The sequence below is a fragment of the Epinephelus lanceolatus genome, chromosome 17, assembly GCF_041903045.1.
Source record: "Epinephelus lanceolatus isolate andai-2023 chromosome 17, ASM4190304v1, whole genome shotgun sequence".
Classification (NCBI taxonomy): Eukaryota; Metazoa; Chordata; class Actinopteri; order Perciformes; family Serranidae; genus Epinephelus; species Epinephelus lanceolatus.
Genome location: NC_135750.1, coordinates 25,530,531 through 25,548,848, shown reverse-complemented (window position 1 = coordinate 25,548,848; position 18,318 = coordinate 25,530,531). Strand labels below are relative to the sequence as shown.

Here is an 18,318-nt window from a genome sequence, read left to right as displayed (position 1 = left end):
GTAAAAGCACTATTACCACACTGTAAAACTACTCTGTTACAAGTTAAAAGTACTGCAATGAAAAGGTAACTTAAGTAAAAGTGTGTACAATCAGGAAAATGTACTTTAAGTATTAAAAGCAGAAGTATAAAACAATTAAATCAGCTTAATCAATCACAAAGAAAAGCAGCAAGTCATCATATTTGAAAAGCTGGAACAATGAAATGTTTATGTATGAAAAATGACAAAGGACTATCAAAAATAGTATTTTTTTCAAGCAGTCAATTGACTTATCCTTTCAGCTGCACTTCAGCTTGCATTATTATGTGTTTTCTGGGTAAGTATATCAACTATAATACTAAAGTTATCAAATAATTATAGTGAGGTAAAGAGTGCAATATTTCTCTCTGAAGTGTAGTGAAGTAAAAGTACCTAAAATTTGTACTGAAGTACAGTACTTGTGTAAATGTTCTTGGTTAAAGTCCACATCTGACCACAAGATTAATTTCCTCCCACTGTAATCTTGGGGACACAGTGATTTATCTTTTTAAGTTGTTAAATGCGCCAGCCCACTTCTCCACTCCTTTGTTTCTTTTAGTGTGCTAGGTTGAATTCTCCTTAGGGAAACAACTTGGCACAAAATGTCCACTACTGACTGGAGGCATACAGCCAGAGCGTCAACCAAACAGAAATTTCACTTTGAAGTTTTTGGCCTCTTCGTTTAGAAACAAACACACAGCATGAAGAACAGTGTCCAACGAGTTCCTTGCTAGATGTACTGCAGTAGTCAGGATAGTCCAATTATTGACTAGAGAAAGAAATCCTCTCTTTTATACTGATCAACAGCAGAGGGCTGTCTGTCTCTTGGTATCTCTGTAGCTAAAATGTTATGTTAAAACTGCTTTAATCAAGTTTTTAGGAACAAAGCATCAAATGACTTTGTACAATGTGAAAAAGCGAATTATCACCCAACTGTGCAGTTCCACTCAGCCCCACTGAGCCTTTTAGCATCTTTCAGCTCACTTTTTGGTTTTGGTTTTGGTTTCATGGTCCACAAATGTGTGACTTTGCTTCACTGTCACTGCTCTCATCAGTCTCATTTCCGAGACTGGCCTCCTCCAAAATACAATCACATACGTCTTATTATAAAGCAGAAATGACAACCCATATTTATGTTTTTGTCAGGTGGCGACCTCTAGTGGCTATAGTAATTACTACAGGATCAAACGAGGAAGTCAGGCAGAGCAACAATGTCTGCTTAGGGCGGGAAGGAGGTGAGGCGGACAGACTAAACAAGCACAGGACTTTCATCCAGGAGATGGATGTTTTTTAGTCCCATGTGAAACTAAAAGTCGATGCTGAGTGTTTTTAAAAACCTAACGTAGTACATGGCATATGTCACGTGACACATGTCACGTAAGACATGTCATGTTAGACTACATTTCCTTTGTAATAAACATATTAACTTCAAGCCAAACCATTATCTTTTCTCTAAACCAAACCTAGTGTGACACTCAACAGTCATATACAATCTATTCTGTCGTCCACCGGTGGGTGCGCTAATTTAGGTAATTAATTTGAGTTGCATACAGAAGCAGGAACACACGACCCATATGGCTGTGTGAGATGGCGGATTTGTTGTCATTTGCGGTTACAACAGTAAACTATTTTCATGTAAAAATGTCTAAGGCGCTTTAGATTACTTGCTCACCACCAAACCACAGAAAGACAAGGTTGGCGACTAGCTGGTGAATATAGTTGAGTTAGCAGCTAAATAGATAATATTTCCCTCAGGAGCTGGTGGAGACCAAAACAAAGCTAAAAGGAGATTAAATATTGGGCTGATGTTTGTCAGAGACATGACTCCATATGAATGCTGCTGTGTTTGCTACTGTATATGCAACTTTTTGCTAATAAGTTTGCTAACAAGTTAACTGCATCAACTTCTGATAACAGCTTGTGCTGCCCCCAAATGGCCAAAGATATTAATTGCTGCTTTAATCTGAAGGAAAGACTACCTCAGTTCAGTCAGGCTCAGTGAAGTGACTAAGACAGTAATATATACTGTACGTCAGCACTGCAGTGACAAATTGTTCCAGAACACTGAGCAAGACTCTCTTGTTAGCACTGGGTAAACATACTTAATACCAAACTTGTTACAAAAAAGACCTTCTCTAGTTTAACTTAGCTATACCTGAAATATTCGCCTTCAAAAAATGCATAAGGGAGCACTACCTAACTGATGAAAATGTAGGCTGCAGGCTTCTGTGAAAAAAAAACTCTCAATCCAGTCCCAGTATTTAATTTGCATTATGACGTTTCACGCCTCCTCCTCCTCCCCCTCTTTATACCGAGTGGTGTTATGGCAGGTGGCAAGTCATTGTTGTGACAGATAATGTAAAACACCACCTCTAATGTAATCAACGGGTTGCCAAAGTCATCACGTTTCAAATTTTACTGGCAGAACATTTGACTTGGCAATCCCTCTGCCACTGATTAAAAATCAATTTGTGTAAGACAGACCCAGGCGAGGAACCAGCGTCATTAAAAGAGCCCAATGGCATACTTAAAAACCCCATACAAAATGCATTTTTTTGTATTATATGTACATGTAAAAGTAAAACCCTGTCACTAAGAAAGCATTGACTGTACCACCCTGTAGCAAAAATAAAACTTCCAGATAAGCATAGAAAGCGGATTAACCTCCACATATTTTCAGTAGCTGTACAGAAATTTGTGACACTGTAAGATCAGGTTCAAACTATTAGCTGCAGGAAGAGATTCAGCAAAGGTTCCTCGATTTGTAAATCATTTCTCAGATATTAACCTGAAACCTAACACACCAATAATGAAGACTCAAATTTGCCTTAGAAAAACACCCTTAAAGACCAAGGCACAGTCAAAAATCCATTAAACATTTTGTCTCCTGCACGTGTTGCAGCACATCCCTTTCTTAATGTTGCAGTAGGCACAAATGCGTAGTGATGCTGTGGTGTTCAGTGACTAAAAGACTTCACATCACCAAGCTAGCAGATGATTATGATTCAAATGTGAAAAAAGGTGTGACATAATTTCACTTACTGTAGGCTACAGTCATACTTGGTACTCTGTCAGCATGCATTAGCAGCTTAATCAAGTGGCTTAAGTCATCAGAGTGTCAGTCCTACAGTGAGTGACATTAGTTTCAGAGACTTCTAACTATAACTTACAAGGACCTAGAAGCTATGCTCTCAGCACAAAAACACAGAGTCAAAATGCAATGCATTCACAGTTATTTACTGTATCCAGTCAATGTGAGTTAGCCTTTGAATTACTTAATGAACCACATGAAAAATAAAATGCTGCACAGTCTTAGTTTAGATCTGCCCTACTTTTTTTTTTGTAACCTGGACTGATTTATGTTTAGCTGATGCACGATGAAATAAACATCATTTCATTTTATCAGGATAAAATATGGAGCTGTGCGATGCATCTATGTTATTTATCTAATGAGAAAAAGGAGGACAGATTCTGGGAACTTACTGGCCATCGAAAAGTGCATTTAAATAATTGTTTTAACCGATCAAAGGGATTTATGGGTGCGTGTGTGTGCATGTGTGAGGTCATGCAATGTGCAAGCTTGTGGTTGGACAGGGGAGACTTGACAGGTCTGGTGGCAAATCCTGTAATCCTTTCATCTGATCAAAGTAACACAACAGCTTTTAAATTATTTAATGGAAAGGTAAATTTCAAACTTCAATGTACTCTGGAGATAAATCGATGTATGGGCATTAGGTAAACTTAGCTGTATTACAATGCTTCCAGATTTTTACGGTTAAAACAATTTCACAAGACCATTTATTTAGGCTGGAACACTAGCTTTAATCACTATTTTAAATGAATGCTCTGGTAAAATTCTCCATGCACAGACATTTGCAGTGGATGTTGTTGTCGCTTGCCTCCCCCCTGCAGCTCAGGATGGCGAGAAAGCAAGCAGCAACACCACATTACCTTGAGGTGGAAAAAATATCTCTGTACTTGCTAGAATACTGAATTAGCTGGCAAAGGTACAATTGGTTGGATGCTTTCACCTAAAGTGACTTAAGGTACCACGAGTTCATACAATTTCAGCATGGATGGCTCTGTTGGGAATTGAATCTCTACGTCTTGCAAAGCTAGATGCCATGTTGAAATGAGCTATTAAGAGCCACCAGTCTTTCTTCAGTGCAGGTAATAATACAGAGTTTTCTATGGTCTGGTGTCAGATATAGTGACACTAAAAACACGGTTGGACAGAAACATGAAAAACAGCTGATGTAAAGAGTTCGGCATGAACCAACAGTCTGCCAGTTGTTTAGCTCAAACAAACGGCACGTCAAGAATTCACATTGTTAACTCAGAGCAGTTCTTTTGTGGTATTTCGACTTGAAAGGCCAGGGAAACTGTTACTTACAAGCAGACACAGGAAGTGATGTAATACGCCAAGGCCAGGCATTCCAATTTTTGCATTTGAAAGCATGGAGCTAGATTTAGAGCTGCACAGATCACTATTTTTATATAGGATGACATGTTATGTGAGTGGGTCTGTTTGTAGTAACAAACCCACAGAGTCATCAACCAACTGTGTGGTTCCCCTCAGCTGTACGGGACTTATAGTGTCTTTCAGCTCATTGTTTTGTTTTTACAACCGAAAGCTTTAACATCTCAAGCTGGATTTATACTTGTGTATGCAGAGTCTATGCAGAGCCTACATTGTAGCCTACGCAGGTGGCCTACGTTGTGAGCATTTATATTTGTGTGGTGGTGTGTCTGTGTCACTCTGCAGTTACACGTCCAACACACTAGTTGGCAAAGTTGAGTTGATTCAATACACACCCAAAACAAACATTAAAAAAGGCTTAACAGCGACAATTTGTCTTTGACACATTTTTTTACCACAAATACAACATGCTAATATTTTTAGCACAAGCCTATGGCATTTTACATTGTTTAAATTAGTCTAGCGGCTAGGAGACTTTTCCTCTACTCATACTGTATGAAGCCAGGTACAACAGCAACATTTAACAAAGGTAACGTTACAAACTTCAGTTCCATTAAAGCTCACAAGGTTCACTGACAAAACAACTGTCATACTAAACATGTTTTCCAAACAAAAATAACATGCTAATGTTATTAGCACAAGCCTATGCCATTTTACATTTTATAAATTAGCCTAGCAAATAGCGGAGATTTCCCCTGCTCATATGAAGCAAGGACAAATCACACACAAGACTTAAAATATTATTTTGTGGAGGCTTTATTGTCTTCATAGTTTATAGTTTCTTATCTGTCAAATTAAAGTAAATATAAAAGCTTTGTTTCCACTGAGGGAAATGGTTTCAGCTTACAAAAAGAGACAGGAGGTCTGTACCCCCACGACTTGTAGTTACATTTCTAGGGAGGTGCACGCAAGGCTACAGAGTAGGCTCTATGTCGACGCAGAGCCTACGCTGTAGGTACAGCGTCGATTTGACGCAGAAGTATAAATCCCGCTTTAGTTCAGTCTAACTGCTTTAATCAGGACCATTTCCAACACCAGGGGCAGCTGTTGTCAGTACTTTGATATACCCCTTGTATGATACCTGCCAAGCATTTAACAGCATTAGCATTAGCAACAATAGCAGCATGCTAGTGAACAGGCTGAAGCATTTAGCAGCTACAGAGCCAGAATTTCCCTGAGGAGTTCGTGGAGACCAAAACTGAGCTACAAAAAGAGTGAATATCACAATTAAATGCATTGGGCAACTGGAAATTAATGCTAATGTTGCTTTGTGTCTACTTGATATATAGCCTAATTATGCAATCGTTTTGCTACCATGTTTGCCTTAACAACTGAATATGATAAAGCTGTAGTTATCAGTATTGCGTTTCCAGGTTGACATGCTGCCTTAAAGTGGCCAAAAACCCCAACTACTACTGCTTTTAGTCCATAAAAGACCAGCCCCACGAGACATGTCAGACCTGTCAGCTATCTATGGACAAGAAAATTTAGACGATAACGTAACACACTGCCTCTGAAAACAGCCATAAGGGAAATCTTTTAAACTCAAAGCTACACTCACCATTAGTCGACTGTGCAAAAGAAAATAACTGAACCTGCTTGTATGTTTTACGTAATTCCATCAAGCAGAGCAGGAGCAAGACTGAGAGGAGTTTTACAGTTCACACTGTGCTTTTTGGCTGTCTGGGGTGACGGCAGCAGACATCTCTACTGACATATTGCCTGTTTGTCTTTGAGGCTTCTGTTGTGTGATCTTGTGAATCTAATGACTTCCATTTAATAACCTGTATTTTCTCTCCCATGGTTTGACGTGGTAACTCAGGCAAGATATATATAATAAGCGAGCACATGCACAACATTCAATAGAGACCTTCAGGGTGAGTTTAAAATGCTGCTCTCTTTCTGAGTGCTTTTCTCACCCACCATCTTGGAACTCACAAAATGAGTTCTAAATCTGGGATTGACTCCTTTGTATCTTTCACCGCAGCACCTAAAATTAGGATGAACGGTGCGATACTGGGAGTCTCAAATGTTGTCTTTACAGTTGTTTTGTTTTTTATAACAAGGACACACTTAATTCAGTCATGAATATATTTGTTTGAGATTTATAAGAGAACACGTCCAGAGTACATCCCATCAAACTTCAAGTCACTAGTGCATGAGACAACCAACTCCCATGTACGTGTACATATAGACATCTAACATTGACAAGTGATTACACCATATTTTTATGATTTTCTTTTTCATTATCATACTCATGAACTATAATGGACCTGGTCCAAATTACCATGCTATATTCATTACATGGACCTTTTGAAACAATAACTGCTCGTCTTTCATGCAGCACAAAGATTATATCTTTTACATCATTCATCTTAACACTGCAATAACATTACCAATTAGTTCTTTCATGGCCATATAATTATTAACATCAGAAGTCACCCCGGCGTAAAGGTTTTAATCTTTTCCTACAGTTTTTTTTTATTATTAATTATTATTATTAATGACACTCAGGCACAAGAAACAGACACAACAGCACATGCTAATTTCATTTTCAAAGTCTTATTAAATTTAGAGCCACCCATAAACAAAACCCTGAGCACTAATACTTTAAGCTATAGTACAAAATTATAGTATTGAGGGGAAGTTTCCCTTTTTTTTTAAACCAGTGTTTTATTGTTTGAACAATATTCAAATATTTTTATCTCACTTTTTTTTAAATAACTTTGCAGGTAATGTAATTAATGTTTGTCTGTATCATTTTGAATTTGTCTGCTGTGCAGTAATCCTCCTCCAGTGTTCTTGAGTGACAGGTAGGATCCCTCATACTAATTTGCTTTGACCCAACTCATCTCAGGCAAATAATATTAGCTGATCTTTGGGAATGAGTTTTTGGAAAATAAGTAAGAAGGCAGAACACTTAGTCATGCTTCATAATTAATCTTTACATGTGGAAATAAATATGCTTAATTCCCAGAATTTGTGTCAAGGGTGTAATTTCCTCAACAAAAGCACAAAATATTTTGTCAAAAATAATGAGATACTTCTGTCAACAAATAATTGCAGATGCATTTTGTAATAAAACCCTGTCATGCATCAATTATTAAATCAAAAAGTAATACTTTTTTTTAAAAAAAAAGTTTGCTTTTCTTTAAAACAAGTGAAAAACATGCCACTAACTTTTTTTTCTGATGTTTTTTTCATTTTGGATGATTTACATATCTGTCCAGTGCAGTGGACACCAAGCATCAACAGTATGAAAAGTGTTTCAATGGAACTCAAAAAACCATATATAATTATGGAATTAAATTAGGAGCAAATGGTATGAAAACACATAACAACAAAGACCTATATTGAGTTTCACTGAATGACTTTTTATACCATAGATGCATAGTGTCTAAAGCACTGACACAGGTGTACACCCTTTGGCGCATCCATTGGAGTGGACAGAATTTTCAGTCGTGGGAAAAAAATGTACAAGAATATTAAAATCTGGATAAAAATATTTCTAACAAATGTATTTAGTTAAAAAAATATGTTATTTACATGTCTAATTTTCTGAGAATAAAATATTTAACAGTTATTTCTGAGGTACTTGGTGCATTTCATTTTCCCTCCACCATTTTGAATTCATGATGCAATATCTCAAATGAACACATGGATAGAAATTAAATGGAAGTGTAGACAACACATCGGGGGTCTGTAACCTGGTGGATGGGATATAGTACTACAGATGAAGGGGTTCAAAATGGCTTCCACTGTGGTGGACACTGTGCATGCAAGGGTTAAAAATCATCAGCAATTCATTGTATTAGTTTCCTAAGTACAAGAGTATCACAGCTTTCCTGAGATGACCTTTAATCAGGCTACATTTTACGTACCATGGAAGAAGATGGCTGCCATATATTTAGTGAAGATGCACTGTGATTTTCAAAAAGAGTCTTTTTAGGAGGCTGGGGTATTTTTCTTGTTTGGATTCTTCACCTAACAGCAAATGAAAAATGCCAAGTGGGCTCTTGTACATTAAAATAAACTCTTAAATCTGGTGGCTAAAACAAAAAATAGCCAGAGTGAAATCAACAAACGTACCAGTGCCAAATGCAACCTGCAAACTGATCTCTCACTGTGAACCACCTGACAGGTTGGCAAGTTATTTCTGTAATTATCAGTAATATCCTAAATGGGACATAGCATGTTAGTGCAATTAACACATACTAATTACAACATTAAAGGCTTGTGATTATAGACTGTACTCAAAAAGAGCAAGAAAGAGAACAATGATACCATTTGGGTGGCAAGTCCAAAATATATTTACTGCAACAGTTAATTATGAATCTAGATTTATTCGGGTTGCTTTGATGCAGTATGGCAATAACGCCTGCTATTTCTCACTGATGTGCAGTGGTTTAAACAAACAAATACTTAATGCTGCCCAACACTGAAAGCCTGTTAGTGAACTACAGCAACAATCATTCATTCTGTCAGTGCATGAGGTTGGTAAAAGACCCTGTGCTGCCTGCTGTTGTATTAACACCATCAACAGAACATGAATACAGCAGAAAATAAAACATAGATTACACAGTGTGTAGAGGGCATTTTAATTAGTGGTACTTCATATGTGCCTCAATGACTAATGACAATCAGATGGGAATATCATATGCTGCAGTAGTAAGATATCCAACGCTGGCCTAATGAGCTAATCGTTAATAAAAGATGTATGTGCTTGAATAAAGATACATGAGCATATGAAATGTGATGTAAATTATGCTCTCTGTATATTCAACCATATGTTAAAAAGAGTCCATCAGTGTTTGACTTAACTTGAAAAAAATGATTTTTATTAAAAACAACACACGCTCACACCCCTCCCCCATCGACACTCTGCCTGACCAACAGACCTGCTCCTCCCCACCACAGCAGTAAACTGCCAACCTGTGGGAAGCTCTGCACTCAATACCCTGAATGCTGATACACTGTCATTACAAACAACACTAAGGATGAGAACTAAAAGAGTATCCGGATATTCAGAGCACAATATTTGGCAACGGAAAGAGTGACACTATTCTCAATACCTCAAAGAACAGCATGTACTCTTTGTGTATTGATTAGCTGGTTCTCCCGCTATTTAATTCTGCTGCATTACACGGCTGATATTTTTTTTAATCTGTGAGAATGATTAAATCAATTAGGATCACAGTTTTAAGGGGAAGCAGTGGCTCAGTCATTCTACAGTTACAGTTTGTTGCTGTTTGTTAATGATATGATAATGATACCATAATGTGGTGAGCTTAAAGTGTCAATTCATTAATAAGAACTCTGTGTCAACTGATACAAAACCTCAATCTTCTGTTGCCAACTATAAGAGTCAATTATGTGCATTTTAAATCAATGACATCATTCATGTTTACTCCATCAAACTCAGAGATGATTACTCCTGCTCTTGCATTTGAGGTAAGCCATTGGAGATGATGTTTCATAGGTCAACCAATCCCCATGGACCTGTTTGATAAGAATGGAAGACACCTTGGGGGATGGAGAACACCTGCATGTTTTGCTAATGAGGCCTTGCAGGAGATTAACTCATTACAAACAACTGTATTGCGGATCGATGATACACATCGTCAGACTAAAACAAACATATGACTTTAGCCAAATAGAGGCGGGGAATGCATTCATTTAGGACTGATGGTAATTACAATAGGGTACCTGATTTTGTTTGGATCAGTCCACATTGCGGCTGACTGCAAGGGTACAGAGGCTATGTTGCACCGACTGTATGTCTGAACTGAATCCAGATGTCTTACCTTCACTGCAGTCCTTTCCTTGGAACCCCGTCTGAGAGCAGTCACATGTTGGTTCGTTGTTAATCAAACTGCAGACTCCTCCATTTAAGCACATGTTGGCTGAACCGCAGAGGTCCTTTAAGACCCCTTCACTGTCGATCACGACAGACTCCGTGTTGTTGACCTTTATGTCCGTTATCCATCCAGTGAAAGGTAGCTGATCCTTGACTGCAGCTGATGTGAGTCGTAACGCCACAGATCGTAACTCCGGTGGTATTCCACCAACAAACAAATGGCTGAAAACAGTCATATCCCGTCTTTTTGACTTCACCTCGACCCATTTCGTCTCATTGTCCACCTTTAGGGTTGTGTTCTTAAAGTTTCTCCTTATCGTGACCGCGTGCCATTGGCTGTCGTTGACCGCCGTGTCAGATACGACGGTCGCAGGCTCGGCACAGAAGATCGAGAAGCGAAGGCTGAGTTTACCATTCAGTATGAGGAGTTCTAGAAAGTCACAAAATCCCTCATCGTCGAAGTAAACTAGCAGCCCGTGGGAGCTCTTTGTTTTCATATTGAAGCTCATTTCACTTTCGCAACATGCGTTCCACACTGGAAATCGAGCCCACTGGCCCTCAGCACCTGTAAATTCTAGACAAGTGCCTATTTCTACACAGCAACAAATGAGCAGCCCAACCCATATGATATGGGCACCATGTGGCTTTTGTAAAACCATCGTGTGATCACAAAATCTGTGCAGGTGGACAGGGACTTATCGGGCTGAATTTATTTATAAGAACCTTTGTTTAAGCAAGAAATATACTGGGTCGACTGATAGAGAGTAGACTGGCATATACGTGACTGTCTACATTGATAAACAAGTGTGAGCTGATGCATTGTAAGACAAAAGGTTAAATGCTATATTATATTTGCATAGCAATAGGCTTGGCCAACACTTATTTCCTGGAGCAAATACCATTACCTCACACTGTCCAGGCCACTGGCCAAACCTCTTACTGTTCGCGCCAAAATAATTTGAACTGTTTAAAGGTCCTCTCTGCCATGTCTATTTAGAGCAAAGTGACAGGGATTCAAATATCCATTGGGCACACTCGGTCTAATTTATGTAATTATGGAACAGTCCCTTCTGGTGCCAGTTAGTGTGTGCACGGTTTCACTTGAGTTGAAATGGCAGCTTTAATCTTCATGTTCATGCCAGCATTCTTTGGCGGGTAACTGGAAGCCTTGCTCGGGGCTTTTCACCCTGCATCCTCCGTAGCAATGAGAAAAAATGCCATATGGAGACACGTTGGCTGATAAGCTCAGCAAAAAGAAGCAGTCTGTCTGTCAAAGCAGTCCTCAGTCCAAAAAGCTCTCTGCAAAAGAAAAGCAAATTTAATACAGTATCAGCGCTTTCACCATATCCATTTCCAAATCCACTTTGGCCAAAGCCTTAATCAAAAGTCAGAGTTAATACTATGATTGAGGCAGAAGCGCAGCCAATCAGGCACTTATATCCAGAAAGGCCTTTGTTGCAACAAACATGAGCGTATCAATAGATGAATATCACCAGGGCTTTCCAGGAAGCCTATACAGCAGCAGTGGACAGACAGTATCACTGAATCCAGGCATGACTTCATCTCGTGTGTCGGAAACATTGCCTAAGCATGCAATCTTTCGCAGATACAAAAAAAGCGTGCACATATGCATAAGAAAAACATCAGTAAATAAAGATAATAAAGCCTCGCACCTAAATGATCTCTTCAAACAATCCCTGCAGACAGTCTCACACCAAAGTAAAAAAAAAAAAAAAAGCAACCCGCTGATTTCCAACTCATTATTTCTCTTAGGAAAATCACTTCTTGCTTTCACTCGTTACAACTTCTGCAGCCGTGCATGACCATTATCAGCAGCATTCCGATATACAGTAGGCTATTCACTGGCCTGCCCTTTTCTGAAGACCTGACATGAGGAAAAAGTGCGTCATTTGATTCACAATGGTTGGTTTGTGTACGACGAACCAGTCGGGGCTGCCACTGGGTCTCAGCCAGACCCCTAAAATGTGCTCTTCCTAATATTGGCCTCGTCACTATTTTTCGGACCATGAGACGGATTTTCCTTCAAAACACCAGACGCGTTAAATATTGATGTAATAAAAAATAAGCAGATTTTAAACCTCCGCAATTAGTTTGCATTTCAAAGAGGAGAATGTAGATCGGGTTTACTTATGCACCGCACTTTAAACACACTGAAACATCTCCACAAACAGCAAATGCAATGAATCCCAGTAAGTGATCACCATGCTTAATAAGATATGGGGTAATCCTCAGCGGAATTTTGCGTTTCACTGGCTGCATTTCACCAAAACGGGACATCATGTCATCAATAATACCTTAACATGTTCCCCTGGATGACAGCTGTAAAGGGCGCACTATAATTAGAGGGTTATTTTATGCCCATATCTGCGGCATTCTTTCACCCGCTCACAACTATAAAAATCCTTACAAAAACAACATGAGGCGTTATTATTGTTTTTTACCTTTGCGCGTACACCTTTACTTCTACGGGACCCTAAATAGTTGGCACAAGAGATGCGTTTTCGTGCAAAACACGGCGGGCTGAGCTCCTGTAAAAGCACGACTGTCCGCGTATTCTCGGTCTGTTTGAGAGCCTGTACCTCAAAAAATCCACTCTGGCGAAACCTTCACATCAAGATCCGCTTTCAAGTGAATCACAGCATCACAGAGAGAGAAGGAGGGAAGGAGAGAAAGAGAGAAGGAGACGGGTCCACTTTCACTCTTAACTCCACTAAAAACCTCACAGGCTTAGTGATGTATAAGACATTACCTTCAATATTCCGTCCTCCAAGTTTGTTTCCCGGTGAGAAAAAGAAACCAAAAAAAACCACACAACTAAAAAGAAAATGAGAGCAGCCGGATGGAGTATAGAGATGGGGAGCGCGGGACGAAAATCCAGTTATCTTTGTGGAAGAGAAGGTGCAATCTGGTTTCCCTGTTGAGCTTATCCAGCGACTGTCAGGAGCCTCAGACAGAGCGTATCACGTGTCTCTCAGTGATGTCTACCGGGGAGGGGCTGAATGCAGTACCTTGGACAGCGCCTCTGCCTCCATAAGCATCCATCCACGGACATTTATGGCATAGGCAACTTTGGAGATAAGGCTTGTAAAACTGCTGCGATTGATTAATTGATCGCACTGGTGGAGGAACCAAACGATGGGAAGCAGTCAGAGATGGTCTGGGTACACTTGGAGCACGGGGGTCCTTACTGCAAACTACAACAGCTTCTGTTGCAATATGTTTATAGTATGTGAAAAATCAATTTGGTGGAATTATTGCAACCCACATAGCAAATGATAGAAAATTAAAAAAACAGCCAACCAAGAGTTCTCAGTTCAGGGGTTATTATGAGATCCAGCTGAATGATTAAATACCCAAGGGGTGTTTAATGCCCTGTTTTTTGCAAGGAGTACTCTATTTTTTATGGCATGTTTATAGCACATTGTATATTTATTACTTTCTCCAGCATCTCTAAGGAGGTCCGTACTGTATTTCATTCTGTATGAATGATAAAAGAAACCACATCCTGTATAGTTTGCATGTACAGTATAGCCTGTGTTACCTAAGCATTCATAAGGATGGAAAAAAAGTACCAGTAAGGGCAAAGTTTATTTTTTCCATTTCCTTTGGAGTGTTTATTCTATGAAAGTAGCCTATATTCATTTGTTTTCACAATGATAACTGCTGTTAGCAGAATCATCATATCCTGGTTGTCCTCAATACTGGACTGCTAGTTGCATTTATAAACAGTCAGCCTCCTTCCAGTAACTACTTAGAGAATGGAACAATTAACAGGGTAAGGCTAAAAGTCCAGGATGTGGGCTGATGACTAAAGGATATTGCCTTGGTAATCCTCGGGCCAGTGTGTAAAAGTTAGGCATTTGAATGAATGAGTAAATGAGCACTAATTCAGAACATCAACAAGATGTCCTTGTACGAGGCACTTAAAGCTCGAAGAATGAAATATACGGAGCTGCTCAGTGGCAGGAAACACAAAGGTAAAAGAAATAATCCTCGTATAATGCTGTGCTTGGACTTCGTGATTTTGAAACTGATATTTTTTTGCACAATTGTGTGTTTACAGAGTCCATTAATTCCATTAATTCTAGGTGCACATTTTAAAGATATCTAAGTTTTATCCACATACAGCTGAGCATGCCTGATGCGTGTTTCATCCAAACAAGATGGCCCCTGCACCAGAATTTTTAGACTCATGTCTGGTGCAATTGCCGTGCAATCAGTCTTTCAATTCAGTGGTGAAAAACTGCCTCGTGTGTCCCATGTGACCAGTGACGATGGCAGTGTTGTCAGGCTCAGTTCATCTGAAAATACAAAAAACTGTCTTTTCCATTTAAGAATAGTTTAACACTGTTTCCATGTATGTTAACAGAGCTAAGATAAGACACCAGTGTTTAATTTAGATACAGTGTATACAGTACAGGCCAAAAGTTTGGACACACCTTCTCATTCAATGCGTTTTCTTTATTTTCATGACTATTTACATTGTAGATTCTCACTGAAGGCATCAAAACTATGAATGAACACATGTGGAGTTATGTACTTAACAAAAAAAGGTGAAATAACTGAAAACATGTTTTATATTCTAGTTTCTTCAAAATAGTCACCCTTTGCTCTGATTACTGCTTTGCACACTCTTGGCATTCTCTCGATGAGCTTCAAGAGGTAGTCACCTGAAATGGTTTTCCAACAGTCTTGAAGGAGTTCCCAGAGGTGTTTAGCACTTGTTGGCCCCTTTGCCTTCACTCTGCGGTCCAGCTCACCCCAAACCATCTCGATTGGGTTCAGGTCCGGTGACTGTGGAGGCCAGGTCATCTGCCGCAGCACTCCATCACTCTCCTTCTTGGTCAAATAGCCCTTACACAGCCTGGAGGTGTGTTTGGGGTCATTGTCCTGTTGAAAAATAAATGATCGTCCAACTAAACGCAAACCGGATGGGATGGCATGTCGCTGCAGGATGCTGTGGTAGCCATGCTGGTTCAGTGTGCCTTCAATTTTGAATAAATCCCCAACAGTGTCACCAGCAAAACACCCCCACACCATCACACCTCCTCCTCCATGCTTCACAGTGGGAACCAGGCATGTGGAATCCATCCGTTCACCTTTTCTGCGTCTCACAAAGACACGGCGGTTGGACTCATCAGACCAAAGCACAGATTTCCACTGGTCTAATGTCCATTCCTTGTGTTTCTTGGCCCAAACAAATCTCTTCTGCTTGTTGCCTCTCCTTAGCAGTGGTTTCCTAGCAGCTATTTGACCATGAAGGCCTGATTCACACAGTCTCCTCTTAACAGTTGTTCTAGAGATGGGTCTGCTGCTAGAACTCTGTGTGGCATTCATCTGGTCTCTGATCTGAGCTGCTGTTAACTTGCGATTTCTGAGGCTGGTGACTCGGATGAACTTATCCTCAGAAGCAGAGGTGACTCTTGGTCTTCCTTTCCTGGGTCGGTCCTCATGTGTGCCAGTTTCGTTGTAGCGCTTGATGGTTTTTGCGACTCCACTTGGGGACACATTTAAAGTTTTTGCAATTTTCCGGACTGACTGACCTTCATTTCTTAAAGTAATGATGGCCACTCGTTTTTCTTTAGTTAGCTGATTGGTTCTTGCCATAATATGAATTTTAACAGTTGTCCAATAGGGCTGTCGGCTGTGTATTAACCTGACTTCTGCACAACACAACTGATGGTCCCAACCCCATTGATAAAGCAAGAAATTCCACTAATTAACCCTGATAAGGCACACCTGTGAAGTGGAAACCATTTCAGGTGACTACCTCTTGAAGCTCATCGAGAGAATGCCAAGAGTGTGCAAAGCAGTAATCAGAGCAAAGGGTGGCTATTTTGAAGAAACTAGAATATAAAACATGTTTTCAGTTATTTCACCTTTTTTTGTTAAGTACATAACTCCACATGTGTTCATTCATAGTTTTGATGCCTTCAGTGAGAATCTACAATGTAAATAGTCATGAAAATAAAGAAAACGCATTGAATGAGAAGGTGTGTCCAAACTTTTGGCCTGTACTGTATATATGAATATTAATGCAGCTTAGAGGTGTTGGAGACCTGAACAGATACAGTATAATATGATATAACTCATCACTGTATCCTGTATGCTCAGGTTGTTTTGTAGACCTTTCCATTGCATTCTCCTGTTTACAAAGCTATTCTTGGCCTATTTCCAGCATATTTATGTGTGTACATTAAGCAAAAAATTGAAAATTGCTATGCTTTCTGTTCACATAACATGTTTTTATTGTCTATACAGAGGGTGCGTACAGAGTTTGGCAAATGAGCATTCATGTATGCAGCTCCTTATATGTGTAATGTTCTGCAGAGGGACTTAAAGTTGCACTCACTGGTTCCTCTCAGCTGTTTCAAAGCACTGTTGCAGGATTTTTGTACAGTACACAATCATCTACTATGCCAGTGTCGGGGTGTCTTTTCAACGGTCTTTTTAATCATGTTTAGTCGCCTTTTTTGGTGATTTTATAGTTCACTTCTAGTAACATACTTTTTGTCTTTTCTTTGTAGTAATCTCATTTTGGGGTTAATATTTCTTGTTTTACAGTTGTATATTTTTTTATGTTTTTGTTCTATGTTGTCTGTCTGTGCCTTTATGATGCTGCCCGTCTAAGCCAGGGCACTCTTGAAAAAGAGATTCTTCATCTCAAGGGGTTTTTCTGGTTAAATAAAGGTAAAATAAATAAAAATAAAACTGCTGTAAGACTCTTTATTTGCTCAATGTGTAAGGTATTCTATTCTCAACAGTGCACCAACTTTATATTTGTCTCAAAGTAGTTGCAGCGAATCTTGTTAGTTAATATATATCATGCATGCCATGTATAAATTATCATGAATCATTAATCATTATGATGTATCATTAATCATTAAAACTTTCGATAGTATGAGCATGTTGGTAGCTGCTAGCTTGTAATTAAATGCTTTTGTGATTTATTAATTTACTATTATTATTTTCATTTTTCAATTTACTTGACATTTGAAGTTACAGGACTGTAAAAATGTTTTAATTTTTTTTTTTATCAGGTTGGTTTACATCACAAAATTGGTCAAGTCCTCAAGGTTTGCTTTTAGTAGTAGAATGCCAAAACACTGTAAATGCCAGTTGAACTGAAGCAAAACACTTGCACATTGGAATAAATTAGAAAACATATAAGACATAAGGTATAACACAAGCGAAACTGATAGACTAAAACAAATTTTGGGCAAAGAAAGTGGATTATCTTTCGAGTAAACCTTCAACCTGTCAGTGTTCCATATAAGAAAAAACCTAGAAGTCATAACTGCAAACAAATAAAGGTTGTCTTTTGGAAGAGTTAGATATTGCAAGGGTTTAAAAAACATATTTCCTCGACTTTTGAGGTTACAGAGTTGCTTGTGTCACTGTGATGACAGATTGAGGAGAACAGAGAGATAGTGCATTCAAGATTAATAGAGGTCTAAGCTTCCTGGGTTCATACCGGGACAAGATAAGGCAGCTCTTTGTTCATACATTAGTAATCTCTCACTTTCTGAAGAAACCCAAGTCAAAAGTTTAGAATCACGAGCACTAAAATCAATTGATTCTCTTAAGTAAACAAAAATATGTAAACAATGCAAATTGTACTTAGAATCAGCAGTTTTTCTTCCTCTGCTTCTGCTGAGGCTGCTTGTCTTCTTTAATGTGACCAGATCTTAGAATTATTCCAGATAGGTTACTGCCTCGAACCACTAATCTGTCCATATATTGCTAAAAATACATTTCTTTTGCACTCCTATATACTCATGTTTTGTGTACTTGTGGTCCTCAGATGCAATTGTCTCATCTTTATCCGCTTAGTGAGAAAATGACTTTAACTCAGCGACTGTAGGCCAAACAGTTTTAGGATGCTGCACATATTTGACCAAATCAAGAATGACTTTTTTGACCTTTTGCGGTTCGCAAAACA

General features: G+C 39.0%; 1 protein-coding gene across 34 annotated transcripts in view; it reads right to left on the bottom strand.

Annotated features, from left to right (window-relative positions):
- LOC117248330 (neurexin-1a) overlaps positions 1-13,264 on the bottom strand; it is a 286,729-nt gene extending 273,465 nt beyond the window's left edge. For all 34 annotated transcript variants that reach the window (XM_078176214.1, XM_078176215.1, XM_078176233.1 and 31 more), the window contains exons 1-2: positions 13,126-13,264; positions 10,303-11,654 (exon numbers count right to left, since the gene is read on the bottom strand). In XM_078176214.1, coding sequence (XP_078032340.1) covers positions 10,303-11,014 — 712 coding nt within the window. In that variant the 5' untranslated portion in view covers positions 11,015-11,654; positions 13,126-13,264. The remainder of the gene's footprint in view (positions 1-10,302; positions 11,655-13,125) is intronic.
- Positions 13,265-18,318: the final 5,054 nt, after the last annotated feature.